We start from the raw sequence: 22944 nt of genomic DNA on the forward strand, positions 1-22944 counted from the left end.
CAAATATTTTTGAAAGCGAATGAATATTTTATAGGCTCCAGAGCTGCTCGTGCATCCCAGGAATAGATTATGCAATATCCCCAAACATCCTGGCGAAGGTGAGAGGGTTGGTAAGGTAGCCAGAGAAAACAGCGAGGCAGAAAAAATACAATCTATGAGAGTATTCTGCAAGAGGTTAAAATTTGTTTAATAGCGTAGAAGTCTGCCTTTCCCCCTGCTGAGTGCTCATTCGATTTAAGATTGTAAACAGTAAATATTGTTGAAGAAAACTGTAAAACGAAGCCCTGAGACCCGTTTTTCCAAAAGGGTTTCATTGGCAGGGCCTCCGTGGTTCCATGTCTTTCAAGGTGACCCTGGTGGTCACTTACGCCCACGTGTCCGCTGTGCAGCCTTGGCCTTGGCTCCGGGGCTGAGTCAGAGGCTGCGGGAGCTGAGCCTCTTCTCCAGGCAGGCTTCAGTGGGTGGCGCACCCTTCATCCATCCGGGAAGCGTTTCTTGAGCACCTAGGCCGTGCCAGGCTCTGCACCAGATGCTGGAGAGGCCATGAGGGGTAAAACAACGGGCGCGCTGTCAGCGCCTGGAAACGCATCTTACCTTTATTTCTTTGTCCTGGTTTTTCCCACTGAGTTGATGGCAGGGACTAAAATACCCAGTTTATAGCGTCACCCAGTTAGAGCCCGGTGTCCTGTGAACAGGAGAAAAGCAGTGTTCAGATCTCCAGAAGCTCTGGAAGGGTGGCCTGGCAGGGACGTCGCTTTTAGGGCCTGGGGCGGATCCCACGTGTGCTCTGGGCTCACGGTCCTGCTGGAGCCCCACGCGGGCTGGAGAGAGCAGCTGGGCGCGAGCTCCGGGTGGTTCTCTGGGAGCGCTGAGCTCCCTCCCACGCGGCACCCAAGGGGAGCGAGCAGCAGATGACACTGTACAGGTGTGCGCTCTTGTCGTGTCTTAAAAGTCCTCGTTTTCTCAGACCTAGGATCATCTTGGTTTCATCTGAATGTGTCTGAACGCGCTGGGCCTATGTTACTCCAATGTGCGACTCTCTCAGAGGCTGTTTTTGTGTCATCTGGGAACCAGTCCATGATTGCTGTGGGAATGGAATACGTGGAACCCAGGTGATCTGAAAGAGCTGATCAGTATTTCCCACCCACCGGGGGGAATTTGCTCCCAGGACTGTGACTGGTTACTTCGTGCTTCTGACGTGGCTGTGTTTGTGTTTGGAGATGCACACGTGCTCGCACACCTTTGTATTCCAATAGTTGCCTTATTTGTCTAAGTAGATCTGAATATTCCACATTGCTTTAGCTGTTCGCTTGATTTTACACGTTAAGTTTGGGTTAAGCTATTGGCTGGTAGTTTTCTGTGGTACTTTGGGCAAAGTGATCTTCAATGAGATTTTGTAGAACAGCTAAGATAAAAACTAGTCTCATCAAATATCTGAACATTTCATCCAGGTAACAAAGCATGAAGATTGTTAGAAATATCAGGGTTGTTGATGGAATTTTCAGATTTCTACCCAGATTTTTGACTTCTGGTGAATTTAAGCTGCGACCTTGTTTCTGAGATGAAGCCTTTCCTCATTGTGCTTGTGTGAGGGGTCGGGGGTTTAGACAACTGCTAAGTTTGCAGACGTTTAGGAGGATAAGGAATCAGGCTGGATAACGAAATGCGCAGGATCTGTATTAAACCAACTCAAATCCTCTAACTTGCTCCGTTAGTAAATCCTGGCAGTTCTGCCTGCACTGTTGTCCCTCAAGTCCCAGCCCCTGAGCTCCCTTGCGGGAACGTCCAGCTGGCGTCTTCAGTCCCTGCCCGGAGCTGGCGTGACCTTTTCAAAGCATCTTTATCGTCACGTGCCTCTTCTGCGTGAAGCTCCCCGCGGGCTTCTCGTTGCTCTTGAAATAAGCCTCAGACCCCTCCCTGTATGAAAGTCGCCCCGGCTTTCAAGCTCCCTTGGCCCAGGCCACCCTGGCCTCCTCTCTGATTCAGAACTGCTGGACCCATTCCCCCCCAGGACCTTCTCTCTCCTGGAACACACCCACCGTCCTCTGCGCCTCCGGCCCTTCCCATCTCTCAGGAGGGACCTTCCTTCCTGGACTCCTCAACCACCCTCCACCCCAGTCGCCTTTACATTGTTGTTTTACATCCTCTTACCACTTACTGTTGTCTGAAGTTATCTTTCTAAATTCTGTTTAGCTACTGGTACGTGGTCTGTTCTCCAGCCAAAGCATCAGCCCCATGAGGACAGTGTTTCCGACCAGCTGCCTGCTGGATCCTCAGAACATACGACATCCCCAGCTCATACGATATGCTTTTGATGAAGTTAGTTGAATGAACAAATAAATGGCCAAACCCACCAACAAATGAGCGGGAGCCTGAAATAATACTGCAACTCTTAACTCTCTCTTCCACAATTAGAGGCGGAATCCTGGTTTCACTCATAATGCCAGGCAAACCTCTTTTGTCTTCAGTTTAAATATAAATAACTGTACATTTATGGAAATAGGGTATAAGTCTCTTAATTATTTTCCATTGCTTATAAGTATTCACCTTTATAGTTTGCCTATGTTCATATAACCTTCATTTTTAAGATGTTAGATAAGATAATAAGGTTCATCAAATTGCTCATTTAAAATTCTTTGAGCTTCTTGAAAATGACAGCCCGAAAGTACGAAGTGAAGTTATTGTTGTCGTTACTATTATCACGTGGCTTCTCTCTCAGCATTTCTGCAGAAGACCTTTGTCACCCTCTCCTATGCACACACCCGAAATTATATCGCACTGAAGTACCCAGCATGAAACAAACTCTCAGTAGTATAAAAGAACGAGCCTTTCCCTTATTTAGGAAGAGGAGGTGGTAAGGACAAAATTACTTATTTTTTAAAGTTTACTAATTAGAACATTTCTGGAACAGAATGTGTCCATTATTAACACTTTCCACCAGGGTTTCAGTTGTGAGTCTTCATACAATTGTGATTTTCCTTTTCCATAAATCTATAAATTAAGTCGAGTGCCGGTCACAAAGAGATTTGATGGGCACGTGATTTAGTGCACGAGGGCCTTTGAGAGCGTCTCTCACAGGCACAGCCCTCCATGGAGACGACCTGGAGGGTAGGCTCAGGGGTTCCTGACCCCAGGAAACACCCTGCAGGTCATTCAGAAAACTGTCTCTCACAATCGGTATGCTTTCTCACAGGCTGGACTCTTCTAGATTTAGAATACCAAAACTCAAAATTATTATAATAAAAATATAGTAATTGAAGATTCCAATTAGTTAAGCTCTACAAAATAGAGATTTAACTAGTCTTCATGTCCTCTTAACTCACTGCTCTGCGAGGAGTTGCCTTTTCCTTCTCTTCACTCTTCCAAAAGCACGTGGGGTGCATGCACCCCGTCTCAGTGCCACATAGGAGCAAGGAACTTGTTCTCGGGGAAACCGTCCCAGCAGTACTTTGTAAACACGTGGTATTCTCTAAGGCAGGGGTCCCCAACCCATGGGCCACAGACCAGTACCAGTCCGTGGCTTGTCAGGGACTGGGGCCGCACAGCAGGAGGAGAGCGGCGGGCAAGTGAGCAAAGCTGCATCTGTATTTACAGCCGCTCCCCATCGCTCGCATGACCACCTGAGCTCCACCTGCCGTCAGATCAGCGGCGGCACTAGATTCAATAGGAGCGTGGACCCTACTGTGAACCGCGTGTGCGAGGCATCTAGGCTGCACGCTCCTCATGAGAGTCCAGTGTGATGATCTGAGGTGGAGCTGAGGTGGTGACGCTGGCACTGGGGAGCGGCAGATGCAGACCATCGTTAGCAGAGAGGCTTGCGCAGAGACCATAATAAATCAGCTGCTTGCAGACTCGTATCAAAACCCTATCGGTGAGCGGCAAGTGAAAACAAGCTCAGGGCTCCCACAGATTCTGCATGAAGGTGAGTGGTATAATTATTTCATTATACGTTACAATGTAATAATACTAGAAATAAAGCGCACAATAAATGTTATGCCCCTAACCCCATCCGTGGAAAAATCGTCTTCCACGAAACTGGTCCCTGGTGCCAAAAAGGTTGGGGACCGCTGCTTTAAAGCTTTTATTTGTTTTCTTAGCTCTTCCACATATTTTATTTTTCAACTAGAAAAAGGACTTTAAATAAAACAAGATGATCCACGGTTCACAGCCTCCAAACCAACGCAGCGTATTCTGTTTCTCCTTCTGTGCTGCTTCTCTGTCCTGGGGTTTTCCTGCTCACTGTCTCCACCTAAAATGAGTGTGAAGCTGGGGACTTGCTCTTAAAGGCTTTGCATTTGGAAGCATATGAACTTTTCTCTACTATTTTAACAATTTAAAATCTCTATCACTGCGCAGCCTGCTTGGTTACCACACAAAGAACGGGAGCACGTTTCTGAATCACACTGAGGCAGCGTGAGAACAGTGTTCAGGGGTCGCTGGGCCCGCAAAGATCCTAGGCGGTCTTCAAAACAGCTCAGCTTGAGAAACAGCTTTCGGGGGAAGGATTTGGAAGAAACGGCATTGATTCCCATTTATCAGTGAAGCCAATTCTGCTGCCCACGCCCGGGGCTTTTGCTGGTCAATTTCATCTGTTTTTAACCACGTCCCAATTCACTAGGATAAGGGAAGCGAATTGCCCACTGCAAGTTCACATGGGAGTGTTTCCTCCTCAAAAACAAGTTTCCACGGAGGTGATACCTAAAATGTAATAAAGAGAGAAAAGACCGCGTGAAGGTCTTTCATTTACTCTTTCTGATTCCTTTGCTCCCGTTCGTACTCCTTTAGGCTTAGCACACGTGACCCAGAGGCTGGATTCCAAACAGTGCTGACTTCTCCCAAGTGACCCCACGCTGCCAACGCAGGACGTGCACTGAGCTGGCCTGGTCTGGGTCTGCGTGTTTTCCTTTTTTTTTTTTTTTTTGTGGTACACAGGCCTCTCACTGTTGTGGCCTCTCCCGTTGCGGAGCGCAGGCTCAGCGGCCATGGCTCACGGGCCCAGCCGCTCCGCGGCATGTGGGATCCTCCCGGACCGGGGCTCGAACCCGTGTCCCCTGCATCGGCAGGCAGACTCTCAACCACTGCGCCACCAGGGAAGCCCTCCCTTTTTTTTTTTTTTAATATGATGTGTGCATAGCTGCTCTGCATCTTAAGTTCCTCGTTTGAAGGCGATAAAGCAGTGCGTGTTTAACTAACTACTCGGTGAGACCAGGAGCCCCACGACAGGTGAGACGTTGGGCAGGTTGGGCAGGTGTGAGGACAGAGGGTGAGTTGCCGGGTGCGGAGCTTCACTTGTTATTTTTTATTGCAGTCAGATGGTGTTTCGAATACAATTGTGTGGTTTGTGATTCCATTTCAAGCAAATCTTTCCTAAGCTAAGAAACAGCAAAACTACCCTCTGATCATTTAACCGTATCTGTCCTTCCTTGAGCTTGAACGGACTACTTTGAATTTCTAATTCCAAATATCTTAGCCTGCCTGATGCATAATATTAATAAATAACATTTAAAATGTGCCAGATGCAGCAATCTAGAGACAACCGAAATACCTTTTTCATCGAGCAGTTTGCTCTCCCCGCGTCTCTGTGTCCATATGTGCTAAGCCCAGACAATTAACCCCATCTAATTTCTCCTTTCATCTTTTCATATTTTTTGCTTGGAATTTAAATGTCTTACTTTTGGCATTCAAACATGTAGCATAAACATTTCCCTTCAATGTATTAATGAAGACGGGTGACAATGATTATTTTTAAAGGAAAAAAGGTCATCGTCTCCCCAGATGGCAGCAGAATCAGCTTACTGGTGCTTTTAAAAGCATTCATCTAACTCTGCCTGACTTTAAAGCACCAGCCTATGGTCCCCTCACAAGGAAAGGAAACGTAAATGGCTGTATTCTTACTCCAACAAAAGGTCTGATTGTTGTAATAGGCACCCAACCCGAGAAGGGAATAGAGACAACGCTTTCCTAATAATAATTGGATCTTCCAAAAACCCACCTTCCTTTACTACACCTGCTCCTCAGAGGAAGAAGCTTGTTCCTGGCAGCATCATTGTGGAATGAACTTTCACTGGGACAGTTTCTACTTGTTTCACGTCTGAAGACTCACAAAGCAATAGAAGTCTCCCAAGATCTGTGCGGACACGGTTTGATGCCGACATTACTGGTTTCCAACTGTATTGAGCAATGCGACATGGTGCCAACTGGATCTTAGTTTGCTTGTTTTCAGCAATGGTCCACCATCCTTATGCGTTCTAGTATTTTGTGTTAAAAGATTATTTTCATTATTCTCTTTAATAAGTCCTCTTGCCCCTCCCAGTATGTCACCCTCTCATTGCTGGCGGTAAGAGATGCCAGCATACATCATTTCTGTGCCTTTTAACAGAGCTAAAACCGTGTGGTCCACCCGGGCTCTCGCGGCCACCCCCACGTGGGTTTGGTTGAGCACTTTGGCAGCCGGGATCCCAGCTCTGCGGGCTGGATTCAGACGAACTTGCACAGCTCTCCAGACCCATCCTCCCAGCATTCGGAGGCGGACAGCAGCACGCCTGTCCTGCAGCACGGAGGCGGCCAGGGGGGCCGCGGAGCCAGGTGCCCTCAGCTGTTCTTAGAGCAATCGTGGCCCAAAGCCCTTGTTACATGTGGTGAAACAGAAGATTTTAGTAAGTGGGATTCTTTCCTTGTGACCCTGAAAACTGATCCTTGATGTTGACGCTAGTAAAATGGTGCCTGTGGAACAGTCCAGATCCCGACATGATCTGAGGTGCCAGGGCAGAGCCCCACACGGCATCACGAGCTCTTTCCACACCAGAAATCAGCAGCTCAACTTCACGTCCATCATCTCCTAAACTGGCATTTCCAGTGACTCCTCGAGACTGGTCAGGAAACGCCTCCCTATTAAACCAGCGATGAGAAGCACGTAGAAGGGACGAGCTCCAGGGCCGGATCCGCGAGATCCACGCGGTGAGGAAACTGCGGGCTTGTGAGAAGGACCACTGTCCCTTGTGGATCAGAAGCAGTGTTGCAACCACAAGCTATGTACTTAGTGGCATTGCTTCTCATCGCTTTAATAGTATCCAGCAAGGTTGACCACACCGACAGCAACGTCTGTCCACGGCGACGCCCCTCAAGTTCTCCACTCAAGCTGGGACTTAACGCATCACATTTCATTAGATAATGGTTTTCATTAGATAATGGTCAACGTCCCCAGAACCGTGTAGTCACAGAATACAGAAGAGACATTACGAGATTTTCTAATGAGAATCACCATCCCTTCCATCTGTGTATACTTTATAGTTACAAAGTATAGTTGATATATGAACTCAGTCAAGCATCAGAACCACCTTAGAAATACGTACTGTGATTCCCGGTTTTATGCAGCAGTAAATTAAGGGTCAGTGAGGTTAGATGGTCTGCCCAAAAAGTCGTCGTGTGGGCACCAGACCTCTTTGTTTATCACACTGTTAAGAAGTCTTTCAGAATCAAGCCGAACGCCTTCTCCATTTATTAGAGTTGCCTTCCTATTGGAAAAGCTCCCTCAGGCGCTCACAGAGACTCTGTGAGTGATGGGTGAAATTAATCTCCCAAAGACACAAAGTGCTCCTGTGATTAACAAAACTCTATTGTGCTCCACAACCCAGATTCCATATTCCTAGGAATTGCTTTCTTGACCTGAAGATGCTGACAATTTGATCAGAAGACAGTGCAGAATATATCTGAGTGATAATAACAAATTGTGGACACAAGTCTCCACTTTATAATGGCAGTAACACTTTTGTTCCACAAGTTCTGGGATTCTGTGTAAAATGATTCCAGTGAACCTGGAAGCCAGTGGTTTGTTCAACACGTGAGAGCATTTCCTGAAAAGTCATCGGGGGTACGTGGTCCCCCTGCCCCTGAAACTGTTGGTCATTTTCCTACCCAAACAGTCGAATTGGGTGGGCTAGAAAAGGGGATGTGAGCTGCGGAGCTGGGAGGATGAAGTCGGAGATGAGAGGCAGATTAAAGAGGAAAACCTTAGACTGAGTCAACAGCTCATAAAATGGGTCTTGTGAAAGCTGACGCGATCCTCAAGGAGCAAGAAACTCAGAAGAAATGCAGGTCCATCTTCAGCCTGTTGTAAATGATGACGTTGTGTGGTCGGGGGTCACGAGGTCATTGTCAGCGGGTTCGGCTACAAACTTGGAAAACCCATATTCTGAGACCTCGGGATATGGGGATTATCTTTATGCAAGTACATCAAACCTAGGCCCTTGAAAATATCACAATTCAAGAAGGTTTTAGAAACCTTTGCACTCGGGGCTCATCTGGAATTAGCTCGAGTGAAATCCCCCTGACGGGCTCCAGGAGTATGGAAACACAACGCTGTGTCCTTCCAGCCGAGAACCCTTGCAGTCCCCACCACCGTCACCCAGAATCTAGCTGAGTGTAGTGAGTAACTCTTCAACATTAAAGACTGACTTACTTCCAGACGTTCTTTAAGAACCGGGGTAGCTGTCATAGCTCATCTGTATAAGCTCTTCAACTTGAACCAACTGGTGCGGAGCCCTGACTCCACTTGACAGAGGTCTTCTGCATGGACGTGGCGGGGGATCCCCTTCACCTGGCTGGCCCCCGCTACAGTGCTGGCGATTCGTCCTGCTCTGCCCTGTGTATCCCAGAGCTTCCTCTGTGCAGGCTGATGATGTTGGTGTAAGACGGGTCCCTAACCCCCAGGAGCTCACGACCCATGGGGAAGACAGGCTTCTTACACTAGTGACGGTGCATGGAACGTCCCCAGTGAGGGCCACTCGTTGAGGGCACAGGAGTCCACAGAAGCGTCTCAGGGAGACAGCGCCAGACCTGGACCCTGAGGATGGTTAAGACCAAAACGGAGGAGAGTCTGGGAGAAGCACTTTCTGACCTGGGGCTGCTCCTCCAGGTCTGTGAGACCGCCGCGACCTCGGGGCTGTCACTGGAACGTCAGGACTTGGAGCCACCCGTCGACATGAACTGTGAAGCTGTTTGTTGGCTAACGCAGAAAGGAGGAAAGCAGCAGGAAGTATTTAATGAAACGTTCCGAAGTCCTCTGGTACTTGTGGGGGCAGTTCTTCCAAGTTTCAGAAGATTCATTGGCAAACTTTTTGGCATGCCAGCCATCAATATACAATTTTTACCTGGAGCACAAATTTCTTACAGAATTTTCCAGGCTACGATCAGTCATTCAACACATACTGACTGTGTGCTAAGTGCATGCGACACGGGCCCCACCCTGAACAAGTGAGCTCATGAGAGGAGGGGGGGGCCTGGTGCCCACAAAGCCGACTGGGGTCCACGTCACGGAAATGCAGCTTTTAAACTAGTGTCTGAGGCGGGGGTGGGTTGTAGGAAAGCAAGATGAGAGAAGGCAGTGGTGGGCGTGAAGGAGGAGGACGCATCCGTACTGACCTGGACTTCTGGGTAGATTCATGACAGAACAATCGGCTTGAAGAAAGCGTCCAGAATGATGGTGACGGGGGAGGCTTCAAACAGTGGGACGTGTTCTTATTGGGACGGAGTCGCAGGTTAGTGAAGTGAAGTCTGGACAAAGGACAATGCTATCTGGGCACCATTGGTGGCTTTTGAAGCAGGTGGTATTGTGACCAGAAATGCCAGCCTGTGAAGGAACCAGAAAGGGATGTGAGGGAGGATGGAGGAGGCGGCCACGGCAGCAGGAGGACACCAGCAGTTCTGTGTCTATAAGACCCTCATCTCAGCATCTTTTCAACTTAAATAAGAAAAGTCTATAATGTTGATGTCGTCCAAAGCTTAAGCAACGGTTGTCAGAACAGAAAAAAAGCAGCTCACACATGTGCCCGAAATGGTGGAGTTTATCCCAGGCCTTGCTGTTTGGCTCCAGGTGGAGACGTTATCAGCAGCTTCTGTTTTCATTCCGCTTTCCTTCGTTTTCTACATGTGCTATTTATGGAATAAAAAGTTAGTTGTTGTTTTTTTAAACTAAGCCCTCCTCCCACTCCTACCACACACACACACACACACACACACACACACACACACACGTGAAATGAAAGTATTTTAAATGTCAGCGTTTAGCACACCTACAGGCTGGGGGAAGAACGTGCATCGTGTTTAAATTTCATGTTAACTTACCTAATTATTCCGGGCGGTGATGGTGTCTGGGGAGGATCGCTACACCTGTTCTCACGCCCTTGACGAGAAGGGGCCTCGTCGTATTGAGCTATGGTGGCAGGTTTTGTATTTGTATAAAACACGTTAGTTTACTACCAAGGCCTAGCTTCCTGACAGACAACATGAAACATACTCTCATGTCTCAGAAGAAAAACATCTAATCCACAAACATGAAGAGCAAAAGCTCCTCAGACGTGGATGGGAATCATGTCCATTGAACACAGTGAATGATGTTTTGTAAAAATACTAATAGGGAAACAACAAATAGGTCAAATTGAAATGACCGGAGCAGGGCAAACACAGACGAATGTAGTAATACGTGCTGAGAGGATGAAAACTTTATCTCAGTTTTAATATAATCAAGTGTATCTTTAGATGAGTTCATTCTCAATGAAACAAAGTAATAATGTTCGTAACGACTGTTTCCTCCCTGTGTCACTCAAGCTTGCGTACTGCAGTCCCAGTTGATGCTTCTTGCCGTAAGTTTAGAAATTCAAGTCAACTTGCAGCATGATTTCATTTTCCACAGTTAAGATAAATGTGAAATTTTAAACAGCTGCAGTTTACAGGAATTAAGATATAGCCGATGCCCCTTTTGCAGACAACATTTGAGACCTGATTAAACCTGCCAGGGTTTATCATTTTAGAATCCATCACATTTTATTGAAAGAAGCTCATTCATTCATGATGGATTCTGTGAACAGACTATTTTCCAAAGAAAAGTGAGGATCCCAAATCGTTTTGCCAGAAACAGTTTTACATCCATTTGTAAGACTGTACATTAACAAGTCTTGGGGAAAGTAACCACAGAAGCACTGAGACTGTACACTTTACCCAGAACTACCCCTCCTTCCCGGGGACCCCCGCACACACCATATTTTAAGCTAGATAATAAGCTAGTTGGTATTTCCCCAAACTTAAGTGTCATCCTTATTAGGGTAACTTTGGTACAAGAAATATGTATCTGATATTCCATAATGATTGTCCCAAAAGAAAGCATTCTGTGTTTACATGTTCTAGATTGTGCCCTTAAGTTTGCTTCTTCCCCACCCAAAGAAACCTGTGAGCTGTGTGGGCACCAGGGGCTGGCAGTGGCCGGGCACTTAGAACTGCTGCGATGTTTCTGTTCCTGATGAGGGTGAGCTTCTGAGGTTCACGGTCTGTGCCTGAAAAGGGGTTCATGGTCACAGTTCTCGGTCTTCTGCATAGAAGACCATCTGCTGGTTCCCTAAGCGGCTGGAGCAGGGGGCTGAGGGATATGTGACCGTCACCCAGGGCCCCGTCGCTGGCCCTCCCGGAGCCATACCTGCCGGGGGGCCCTCAGCTGCTGGGCCAGGCGGCCCCGAGGGTGACTTCTCCCCTGGAACATCGCCCACCAGGCACCCGGCTTCCGAGCTCTGGTTCAGCTCACGCACATTGATACACACACCAGTCAGACCAACATGGACTACAGTCGGTGTTTGTTGAGTGAATAATACAAGACAGTTCAAGTCGCTGTAGTCAACATTTCCCTGAGAAGTGTGGGACCCCAGCACGACTGTCTGGTGGACTGTCCTTCCTTTTCTCATGCCTCTCTGTCCCCTGGAGTGGGTGCCGATGAGCCGGGGTGGCCAAGAGCAGTGGGGGGGATGATCCGAGCCGGGTGGTCAGCTGGAGTGAGTGGGCGAGGGGGCTGACGGAGGGGTCGGGGTGATGTGGGACGGGTGTAAGCTTTGGCCGGACATCGGGGTGCCTGACCGCTGGAGACCTGGCCTCGTGTGTGCGTGTGTTTCATTTTGCTGTGCGGGCATGTTTGAAGACCCACAAGCAAGATGTTAGAGGATGGGACCACTATCTCCTTTGGGTGCGATAAAGCCACCCGGGTTGGTCCTTTGAAATGCTCTTCCTTAAAATCACGGTCGTTTCTGGACTGAACAGATCAATAAGGTGAGTAGGCAGCACTGGCTTGGGAGTCTTTGTGGAGGGAACGTTCTGGAGGCCTTTGTTTCCCCATCCAGTTCTCCTAGTATCGCTGCCAACAGACAAGTGCCTGACAAATTAAGATCAGAGCAGCTGTGGGTCAGATACTCGGGTTGTTGTTTTTGTTTTTTAACACTGCCAGCCACGTGACGCTGCACACATCAGAGCAGCCCAGTGTCTTAAATGCAGCACCCCCGGTGGGTTCAGAAAAGCCAGCCAATTTCAAGAAAAATGACTTCTGTGCCAACAGAAACGGGAGCGGGGGCAGCCCTAGCGAAGGCCCCGGCTGAGCTCCCTGCCCTCGACTGTGTGGCGAGTGGCGGGATTGTCGTCACCGCTGGTGACACCTGTGCTCCCTCCCTGGACTAGGGCCTGTGCGCATAGGCAGCCCTCATCTGGGGACTAAACGGCAGCCATGGTGCCGGGCAGGGTCCCCCCGCCTCCTGGCTGTCCCCACCGGGACCCCTGGCTGAGCGCCTGGCCCAGGCTCTGGAGGATCTTGGGAGGGTGTGGTTTCCGTTTCTGTCCAAGAGAAACCACTTGGACACGATTTTGCTTGGATAATACAATAGTTTTCAAACAGTGTGTTCCGTAGTTTTCACTGAAAATATTTCAAACAATTATTGCATCATAGTATCTGTTGGTAAGCAGTGGTTCTCTGCGATGGGGGAAAAGAAAATGAGACTGAGTGCAGAGCATGACAACTGAGGTGCTTTCTCAGACTGAAGTTACTGACAAACACGTTTCTGTGGGCCCTGTTTTTTAACCCAGCTCCAGCTCGCTTCCTCCGTGTAGCACGGTGGTAGCTTCTTCGTGTATCTGAGCACGTTCCTTCTTTGATGCAGAGAGCAGGGTCCTCCTGTGCGTGTTTCCAAGCACAGAGGCAGACCCGGCTCCCAAACCTCCCTTACTCCTGACCTCAGAGCCTGGATGCCCAGCCAGACATTCAGGGCCCCTGGGCTCTCTCTGTCCCCAGCCGCACCGGACACACCTGCACGCGTGCCTGCCCCTCCCCCGCGCTGTGTTAAACCTCTTCCCACAAAGTGCGGCGCCATAAGCCTCCGTGACTGCGCCCATCCCGTGACCTCGCTCCTGGCTGGACACACATCCCACCTCTGGGCTGGCGCATCAGACCTGGTCTGCGGTGTGTGCGTCTGTTTTCACGGTCGCTGGGTGTTCTCACCGCCCCCCTTGGCACCGCGGCAAACGCAGCGTGACCACCTTTGAACCAACCACCAAAGCACGGGGCAGCCTTTGCCGCACCCCCTGCGTCTGGTTAGCCCTCGGCCCTGCACCAGGCCCCGAGCCAGCCCTACCCCCCTTCAGCAGGGGAACTGTGGGCTGCACCCCACGGGCCGCCCGGCGTCCCGTCACCGCCAGGGGCCCGCGCCCTCCCGGCTGGCGCTCCTGACTCTCGTTCTCCCTCCAGGCCTACATGGAGGACCACCTGAAGAACAAGAACCGCCTGGAGAAGGAGTGGGAGGCTCTGTGTGCCTACCAGGCCGAGCCCGACAGCTCGCTCGTGGCGCAGAGGGAGGAGAACGCGCCCAAGAACCGCTGCCCCGCAGTGCTCACCTGTACGTACCGCCGGGGCTCTGGCCGGGAGGGCGGCCGGTGGCGGTAGGGATGGGCCGCACCTGCCCCCCGGGATTTCCCGCTGCGCTCGCGCGGCTGCAGCGTCCTCCCCTCCTGCCCGTCTGCCCTCTCTGCCAGCAAACGTCCTCTCACTTCATTTTTTTTTTTTTTAATTTTATTGAAGTGTAGTTGATTTACAATGTCTTGTTAGTTTCAGATGTACAGCAAAGTGATTTAGTTATACATGGATAGATAAGTAGATAGGTAGATAGATAGATGATACATAGATAATAGATAGATAGATAGATGATATATATAGAGATGATAGATAATAAATAGGTAGATAGATAGATGATAGATGATAGATGGATGATAGATAGATGATAGATACATAGATGATAGATAATAAATAGGTAGATAGATGATATATAGATAGATGATAGATAGATGAGAGATGATAGATGGATGATAAGATAGATGATAGATGATATATAGATAGATGATAGATAATAGGTAGATAGATGATAGATAGATGATAGATGATAGATGATAGACAGATGATAGATAATAAATAGGTAGATAGATAGATGATAGATGATAGATAGATGAGAGATGATAGATGGATGATAGATGATAAATAGATGATATATAGATAGATGATAGATAATAAATAGGTAGATAGATAGACAGATGATAGATATTCTTTTTCAGATTCTTTTCCCTTACAGGTTATTGCAAAATACTGAGTAGAGTTCCCTGTGCTGTACAGCAGGTCCTTGTGGGTGATCTATTTTATGTATGGCAGTGTGTACACGTCAATCCCATGTTCCTAACTTATCCCCCCACCTTGCCCTCTGGTAAGCATAAGTGTGTTTTCTATATCTGTGGGTCTGTTTCTGTCTTGTAAGTAAGTTCATTTGTGTCATATTTTAGATTCCACATGTAAGTGATATCATGTGGCATTTGTCTTTCTCTGTTTGAGCTACTTCACTTAGTATGATGATGTCTGGGTCCATCCATTCATCTCACGTAAAGGGCAGGGAGACCACCACCCTCTGAGCCAGCCCCCGACACCAGCCTCGAAACACAGAGCCGTCTCTTCCTTCCGGCCCCGCGGCCGAGTCCTGGAGCCACGGGCTGGACACAGAGATCCCAGCGAGCACTTGCCGTTGCTCTGGGATGCGAGGCTCGTTTCTGAACCCTGGAGCCTCATCCTCACCTGTACTTGGCCTCACACTGTCGTCCTTGAACACTTAGGGCCATGAGGAGTTGACAGGCAGTCACGTGGGCCGGGCAGGCTGTGGGCACAGCAGGAGCAGACACAGGTGCCCCCGCAGCCTTCAGCCCGACAGTGTGTCACCAGCATGGCCAGGAGTCACTGCCAGGAGATGGGGACACAGGAAGGTACCAGCCCTGCAGTCTCACACTACGTGAGGTGACGAGTGACCTACAGGTGCGGAGGCCCACGGAGGACTAAAGGAGGGGCGGGCCGAGTCTGCGTCTTCCCACCCACCTGCACCTCCTCTCCTCCTGTCACTTTACTAGAGACACCAGCCTCCTGTGTCCTAGCAGGTTCCAGGCCGGTCTGGGCTGTGGTTACTACACATCCCCCTGCAGGGGGAGGGGATCTGGGGGGTGTCTGTGACCAAAGTGTCTGACGTAAATGCCGACTGCATGAGTGACTGTCGTGGTGACGGAAGACGGGAGAGATGCGTGCAGACCTCACACACGGCAGGAGGAACTTTGTGGGCTGACTTTTCGAGGGCTCAGCAGAGCCACGCTGGGGCTCACAGGCAAGACCAGCCCCCTCGCAGGGAAGCACGCCCGGGGTCACAAGCCCCGTCCCAGCCTTGTGGAGCCAGTGGGGGACCAGCCTGACACCACCCAAAGGCGCGGCCGGGCTGCCATCCCGACGCCCCCCGGCCTGGGAGACGCAGCAGCAGATGTCCTGTCTCGTAGTAAGTGGCAGCGACTCCACGCCTGCTCACGGGACAGCGAGAGCAGAGACACACTCCTGTGCTGCTCTAGCCCCAGCCTGGGAATTACACACCTTTGTAAAATCTTAACGCGCTGCTTCTGGGTGTAAGTCTTTTCTAACTGTTTAGTCAGTGTTCAGACTAGTTCTGTGACGTCTGAGGGCCTTTTCCCTAAAGAGCTCTAAAAATAGGAGCTGTTGCGATTTGTAAGTTTTATGTTTAGCAGAAAAGACAGTAACTGACACATGTTTATTAAGCACCTACTTGTGCCAAGAGCTGCTGACAGACGCTGGGTCACCCAGTCAACCAAGCTTGGCCACTGTCCTCAGAGAGGATCCAGGTTAGGGGGTGCGAGGGTGTTCCAACTACACCCTAAATAATGTGGTGTTGGGGGCAGACCGTCAGCCTGGATCCAGCGTGCTCCCAGGCCTGGAGGCTTCCTCGGGTGTCAGGCCCTGTAGGGTAAATACTCAAGTTCAAAGCATCCCTTCCACCGAGCCAACCACAACACGGCACGTTCCCGTCCACGCGCCCTGCAGCCCGGCCGGCCGCTGGGCTCCGTCTGTGCCGAGTCAGCGATGGGTCCACAGGCCAGGACCTCAGGCACGTGGGGTGTCCTGTCTTCAGCCTTGGGGTGGTGCTTCAGCCCCGCGGGGACCAGGGCCTCGGGCCTGCCGTACGTGGGCCGGAGCCAGGGCTCTGAAGGGGAAGTGCCTTCCTGGCTGGACTCTGGCGCTGGGCGTTAGAGACAGGCCACTGTTCTTGACCGGCATGGCCGTCCCAGAGCCTGACCTAGGTTGTCGCCTGTCCGGGGTCTTGCAGGAAGTAGGGGCCAGTACCCTGCAGAGACAAGCGGGCAGATAGAGCCTCCCCAGACGCGCAGGTCCAGTCCCAGCAAGTGCGTCCCCACCTTTGTCCTCCACACTCCTGCCTCCTTAACTTTTAGAGGAAATCCTGTCCTCAGATCTCCACCGGCATCTCTTCCCAGGCAGGACCCTCCGGCGATGGCCTCACTTAAACTCTTACTGGTCTCGCCAAACTCCACCAGGGAGAACCGCCGCCTCTTCCTGAAACCTCTCCGTATTGTCCGGCTGTTCACTCCTTATGGCGCAGAAACGGTCCGTGATGGAGCGTAGGGCGTTGACAGGGTGGCCTCCACGTGCCCCGCTCCCTGAAGCCGACGTTGACGCCCCAGCCGGGGACAGTGGGGTGTGCACGACAGCGTCGTGTGTTCGACGTGCTCCCCGCAGCACCCACCCGTGTCACTCAGCCTCACTCGGGGCTTGGGATGGAAACCCCGGGGCCATCTCTCTCTGCATTTGCTCCTTTTGCCCTTATCCTCTCCCGTCACCTCCAGCGAGGCCCCTCATTTCTGGATCTGACGGTACCGGCCCACTCTGCTCCCCCCTACCCCTGGCTGGACCCCACCTTCCTGCCTTTACTTCCCTCCATGAAGCAGCTCTGCTCCTGCCCCGCTTCTCCTCATGTCCATCCTCCACCCGGGAGAGGGGAGTTACTGCCTGGCTCCCTGGTCAGCGGCCCCCCGGGCCACCCACCTGGACCCCGCCCAGTCCGGCAGTGTGCAGGCTCCCCTCCTCCCAGCCCCTCCACATCTTTGCTCGTCTGCTGCCCCCGAAACGTCTCTCCCCCCACCTCCGCCAACACGAGGGCCGTTCCAGCTGAGGCTGGAAGACGTCCCAGTTGGCAGTTTGGTGGGAAATTCAAGGGCGGCCGGGCTAGCGACTTTCCCATCGCTGACAGCCCGGAGATTCTAGCTACAAGTGACTTGTCTTTCAAAGGACAAGGCAGCTAGCGTTCATGAGATGTTGGCTGGCCATGCGCTAGGTCTAATTCTATAGCTCAGAAGTTTAAAGAATTTAATTTTTAAATTCTTTTTTTTGGCCTTTTTAAAAAGAATTATGCAATATTCCGCTCATCTGTTTTTTAAATTAAAAACAGGAATATGATGCTATTTTGGTGTGCAATCTTAAACAGAAAAATGTTTGTGATTCTGAGTTATAATAACAAGAGAGAGACACACAGACACAGGAATACTTAGACATGAACCCAGAGAGAACGTAAAGCCAAAGACACAGGCACGTGAAGATGGACAGAAGGGTCTGTGATGCCGCTTCTCGCAGCTCAGCTTTCTCGGGCGTTGCTGCTCACCCAGCTCACAGCTCGGCCCCCCGCCTTGCCCCGAAGACGGGCCGGGTGAGGGTCAGAGCGACTCTGGCCCGGCTCTTCCCGGGAGCCACGTCACCTGGTGGCACCAGGCTTCGGCCACGTGTGACAGAAAGGCCAGCGGCCAGGCTGAGCACATCGAGTGCGGCCCCCAAGCACCCCGCGCCCACCCCCCAGCCCTCCTGCATCTCCCCCCCGTCGGACAGATGAGGGTGTTGGGGTTCGAGCCCGGATGCCCTGTGCTGACGGGACACCAACCCCTTGTGCTTTTGTGGACTCACCTGAGACTTTCTGAGTCGGGAACAGGAACACAGACTTCGAACTTCCACAGAAGGAACGTCTAAAATACATCCAAGGCCCACGGTACTTGACAAAGCATCGCTTCCCTTGAAACACACAGAAAACTACCTATTTCCAAACAAACCTTTGGTTTCCATATTTTTCCCAACTCCCGGCAGAACCCCCGCAGCGAGTATTCTGGTTCAGCCCCATCTGAGTGACCTGCTCAGCCTCTAGCCATCAGTCGTGGGAAATTCTCCTAAATCCGACAGGCAAGCAGGATTTTCTTCCCCTCACGTAAAGTGGCTGCACGAGAAGCTAAGTGTCCAGAGAAGTTGCTGGCTTGGCTGTCTTTCTGTCGCTCCCTTTTTTCGGCCTCTGAACCAGCTGAGTAACTGCCTCTGGATTTGGGAAGGCTGTAGGTGTGTTGGTGGCGACAAGAAACTATCCAGCCAATTCTGTGAAGGCTTTTCCTTTGCTACATCACAGCAGAAGCTGGGCTGCCGGAGACTGAAGAGCTTTTAAGGGACACGGGGAGGAGGCGCCCGGGCCTTCCCGTGGGGCTGTGCATGTGCGGAGCCTCTGGAGGTGGGCCCCTGGGCTGTGGGAGCGCCCCGCCGGAGCCTCCCCAGGGCAGAGGGGCTGCTTGCGGGCTGGGGGCCGCACCACCGTCTGCACAATTCAGCACTCAGGTTCAGCTTCTGCCCTCTCTTCACTCCTTTCCTTGAAGCTGGGCCACTGGATGTGTAAGACATCCAACCTCCTGTCACCGGGTGTCTGTGCTTCTCCCCGTCCCATTCCGATGCTGCTCGCAGAGGCGGGAGCCGGGGCTGGGCCCCTCTTCTGAACCCGCTCTGGTTTCTGCGCCCAGAGGCCGATCACAGCCTTCAGAAGGGCCGCGACGGGCTGTGTTTCCTCCTTGACCTGCACGTTTCCGGTTTCCGTTCATCGTGCAATGGGCACATCACAGGGCACAGCCCCGAGCCGTCCATCCTTATACGGAATTGAACTCTGCATTCACTGCTGATAAACGAATCCTTGTTCAAAGTCAAGGGGAGTTTGACCTCTGGTCACCACGGTCACCCTCAGCCTTTTTCCATCCGCACGTTTTATAAACACGTTTTACCTGCCTTCGAGTCACGAACAGAACCACATTCAACGGGATGAATACAGGGCGCTGCCTACCAAGGCCCCCCTCAGGCAGACTCGGATCCAGGAAGGAATGTTCCAGGGGCTGCTCCGTGAGCCCCTCTCTGCCTGCCGCCCTCCCGTGCAGCCCAGGAGATCCCCGCACAGCAGACCGTGCAAAAGGCCAGGTGTGCAGTGTCCCATTTACACCATCACCCACGAGCCTGGAGCCAGAGGTGAGCCGGGGCGTCAGGGGGCGACATGGCTTGCCCCCTGCCCTCCTGACCCCGGGGGACTCCTTGCCAGCCAGTCCAGAGGCACTTTGCAAAGAAGCAGTGTCGCCAGCTTGGCATAATTCCCCCCACACGCTTTTTATCGCAAAAGTTTTAAAATGCTCGGGTTGAGATGATCATTTGACGATCGCCTACATTCCCACCAGCGAGAGTCCGCACAGCTGCCGCTCCGTATTTTGCCTTTTTTGTGTGATCAGTGTGTGTGCTTTACTTCTTTACTGGCTGAACTATTTCAAAGTGGGGTTTAGGCATCGTGATATCTAAATACGTGAGCCTGTGTCTCCTAAAAGTAAAGACCTTCTCCTACGTAACTACGACCCCACTGTTGTGACTAAGAAAATCAGGAATCCCCTATTAGCCGCTCATTCCACTCCATCTTCCAATGCTCCCACATATTCCAGTTATATCATCTACAGCGGTTAGTTAACTAGATGCAGTCAAGGTTCATAACTGCCTTTTGGACTTCGCGTCTCTCTAGCCTTTGTAACTTTAGAACAACCCCCTTGGTTTTCCGACGTGACTTGATCCTAATAAGCTCCTCTTCTCCTGGCGGCCACCCTCCCTTGAAACCCTCACAAGCTCTCCAGTCAGGAGGCTGGCCTGGTCCTTGGGAAGCTGACTGCCTGGTTCCCAGACCCGCTATTTCCCCTCTTCTGGTCACGCACCTGAGACCCAGAGGCCCAGGGACACAATGAGGTCGAAACCAGCCGTGGCCAGACTGTGCATCCCAAGGACACGCCGTGGACGTGGCCAGCACCCGCTGCCGCTGCACCCAGAGGACTCGCAGAACCTATTCTGGTCACGGGACCGGAGACCAGAACCTGCCCGTGAACATCGGCCCCCAGCGTCTGTCGACCCCCTAACTGTCTCTTCTCTGTCCTTGTTGGTTTGAAAAGGTATTCTCTGATAGAGATGGCCACAGCGCAACTGTAATTGAGTAGATTTTCTGTTTGTTATCTACCAGAATGATTTCATCTACACCAGACAGAGGCTTCATTCGGTTTAAACAAACACAGGTGCACAGACTCCCCTGTTATCCCCTGTGTATTTTGCACCATCCCTCTCGGGACGTCAGCCTTTCTGATGATCCTGGTTTGCGTGCGCGCTTCCGTCTTCCGTATGTGGTCTTTCACATGCGGACCACCCTGGTCTCTTTGGATGTCTGTTGCTCGTTTTCTTACTCAGGATATTTACCACTGTGTCATCAGAACTCTGACGTTTAGGGTTTCCCATCTCTTTGGCTCAGCGCCCTTTTGGAGTCTCTGGAACAGAATTCCCTCATCTGGTTATGTGTTAAATGCCTAGCATTCTCTTTCTTGGCAACTCAAAACTTTAAGGTGGTTTGGCCACTGTTCTCTCAAGGTTACCATCAACCGAGCAATTCTTTCCTTATTAGAGTTCAGTTTAGACGTGTAGCAATACTAGCCTGGGTCCCCGTCAGGTGCTGTGACTGTCAGCTGAAGGTGACACCTGTGTCCACCCCCTGTCCACCCTTGGTCAGCACAGATGGAGACCGGGATTGCTTTCTGGTGACAACACTGTGCTCAGTAGAACACAGACTTTTGTCACGTTGTTTCAACATGTGTGAGCTGCCCCCCACAGGGGCCCTCCGAGGCCACGCCCTTTGCCGTCTGTGTCCGGCCCTCCTCAGCTCAGCGGGGTTGGGGGGGCAGTGGGGATGCAGGCCCTCACTCAGAGAAGATGCGTAACTGAGGTCCGTTGATTGATGGTCTCTGGGTAGAACGGTGCAGGTGGCACGGTTTTGCTTGGTTGGTGTCTGCTCTTATTATGCAGAGTTGTTCTTGTGTGTGTGCAACACGCGTGCTGCCAGCAAACATTTGCACACTGTGCTGCACGCCATCCTGCCCTCCAGGCACGAGGACGGTGCCCTGGTGTCACCGCTGTACCCACCATGGCCCAGGGCTGGGTCCCGGAGCCTCTTCCCACGCAGTCACCGGGGCTGCTGGGACCTCTCTGCAGAGCTACCCTCCCCCTCCTTCCCCTCCCCCTCCTTCCCCTCCCCCTCCTTCCCCTCCCCCTCCTTCCCCTCCCCCTCCTTCCCCTCCCCCTCCTTCCCCTCCCCCTCCTTCCCCTCCCCCTCCTTCCCCTCCCCCTCCCCCTCCTTCCCCCCCCTCCCCCTCCTTCCCTCCCCCTCCCCCTCCCCTCCTCCCCTCCTCCCCTCCCCCTCCTCCCTTCCCCCCCCTCCTCCTTTCCCCTCCCCCTCCTCCCTTCCCCTCCCCCTCCCCCTCCTCCCTTCCCCTCCCCCTCCCCCTCCTCCCTTCCCCCTCCCCCTCCTCCCTTCCCCCTCCCCTCCTCCCTTCCCCCTCCCCCTCCTCCCTTCCCCTCCCCCTCCTTCCCCTCCCCTCCTCCCCTCCCCTTCCTTCCTCTCCCCCTCCCCCTCCTTCCCTTCCCCCTCCTTCCCCTCCCCTCCCCTCCTCCCTTCCCCCTCCCCTCCTCCCCTCCCCCTCCTCCCCCTCCCCCTCCCCCTCCCTCCCCTCCCCTCCCCCTCCTCCCTTCCCCCTCCCCCTCCTCCCCTCCTCCTCCTTCCCCTCCCCCTCCCCCTCCTTCCCCTCCCTCTCCCAGGTTTATGAGGGGCCACCTCACACCTATTGGCTAATTTTCTCATAGAAAGCTAACATTTTTTAGCTGGTAGGAACTTGCTGGTCATCTCGGTCAGCCTCATCATTGAAGACGTGGGGAACTGGAAGACGTTAGACATGTGAAAAGGGCAGACAGGACGTTGTGAGAAAGCCAGGCCCAGACGGAGGCTCGACTCCGGGGGCGGGAGCGTCCAGGCCACAGAGCTGTGTCCTCACCATCTGGAGGCCGGGGTCCAGGACAAGGGTGGATATGACAAGGCTGGCCCCTCAGGGCTGCGAGGGGGTGTCTCTCCCAGGCCCTCTCCTCAGCCTTCGTGTCTACATGTCATCCTTCCTCTGCCTGTGTCTGATTCCAAACTCCCCCTTTTATAAGGACGCCAGGCACGGGCTGAAGCCCACCTACATGACCGTGTTGTCACTCCATCCCCTCTGTACAGACCCATCTCCAAATAAGGCCACATCCCGAGGTCCTGGGGGCTAGTGCACCCACACAGCTTTTTTTGGGGGGGACACAATTCAGCCTTCGACACCAGGCGCCCCTGGACGGCTCAGTGGTTGGCAGGGCGGTGCCAGGCCACCACCTGAAACCTTTGGGTCTGTTCTGCTCGGCACGGAGGCCGAGCCCAGAGGGACCTTTTCCTTGCACGTGCTGAGCAGCGAGGTTAGAACAGGGGCTCCTGCTCTGCTCCAGCCCCGTCACCCGCCTGTATGGCCAGTCACCCGCCGAGCTGCATGGCGATCCTATTTCGGGATTGCTTTTTGAGAGATCCACAGAGATGCTGGGGAAAG

General features: G+C 52.1%; 1 protein-coding gene across 12 annotated transcripts in view; it reads left to right on the forward strand.

Annotated features, from left to right (window-relative positions):
• The window catches only part of PTPRN2 (protein tyrosine phosphatase receptor type N2), a 692817-nt gene that overhangs the window by 616831 nt on the left and 53042 nt on the right, over nt 1–22944 (forward strand). For all 12 annotated transcript variants that reach the window (XR_007479336.1, XR_007479337.1, XM_049715043.1 and 9 more), the window contains one exon: nt 13550–13697. Coding sequence is in view for 10 of the 12 variants with exons in the window: in XM_049715043.1 (XP_049571000.1) it covers nt 13550–13697 (148 nt within the window). In the remaining 2 variants the exon portion in view is untranslated. The remainder of the gene's footprint in view (nt 1–13549; nt 13698–22944) is intronic.

The sequence above is a fragment of the Orcinus orca genome, chromosome 9, assembly GCF_937001465.1.
Source record: "Orcinus orca chromosome 9, mOrcOrc1.1, whole genome shotgun sequence".
Lineage (NCBI taxonomy): Eukaryota > Metazoa > Chordata > Mammalia > Artiodactyla > Delphinidae > Orcinus > Orcinus orca.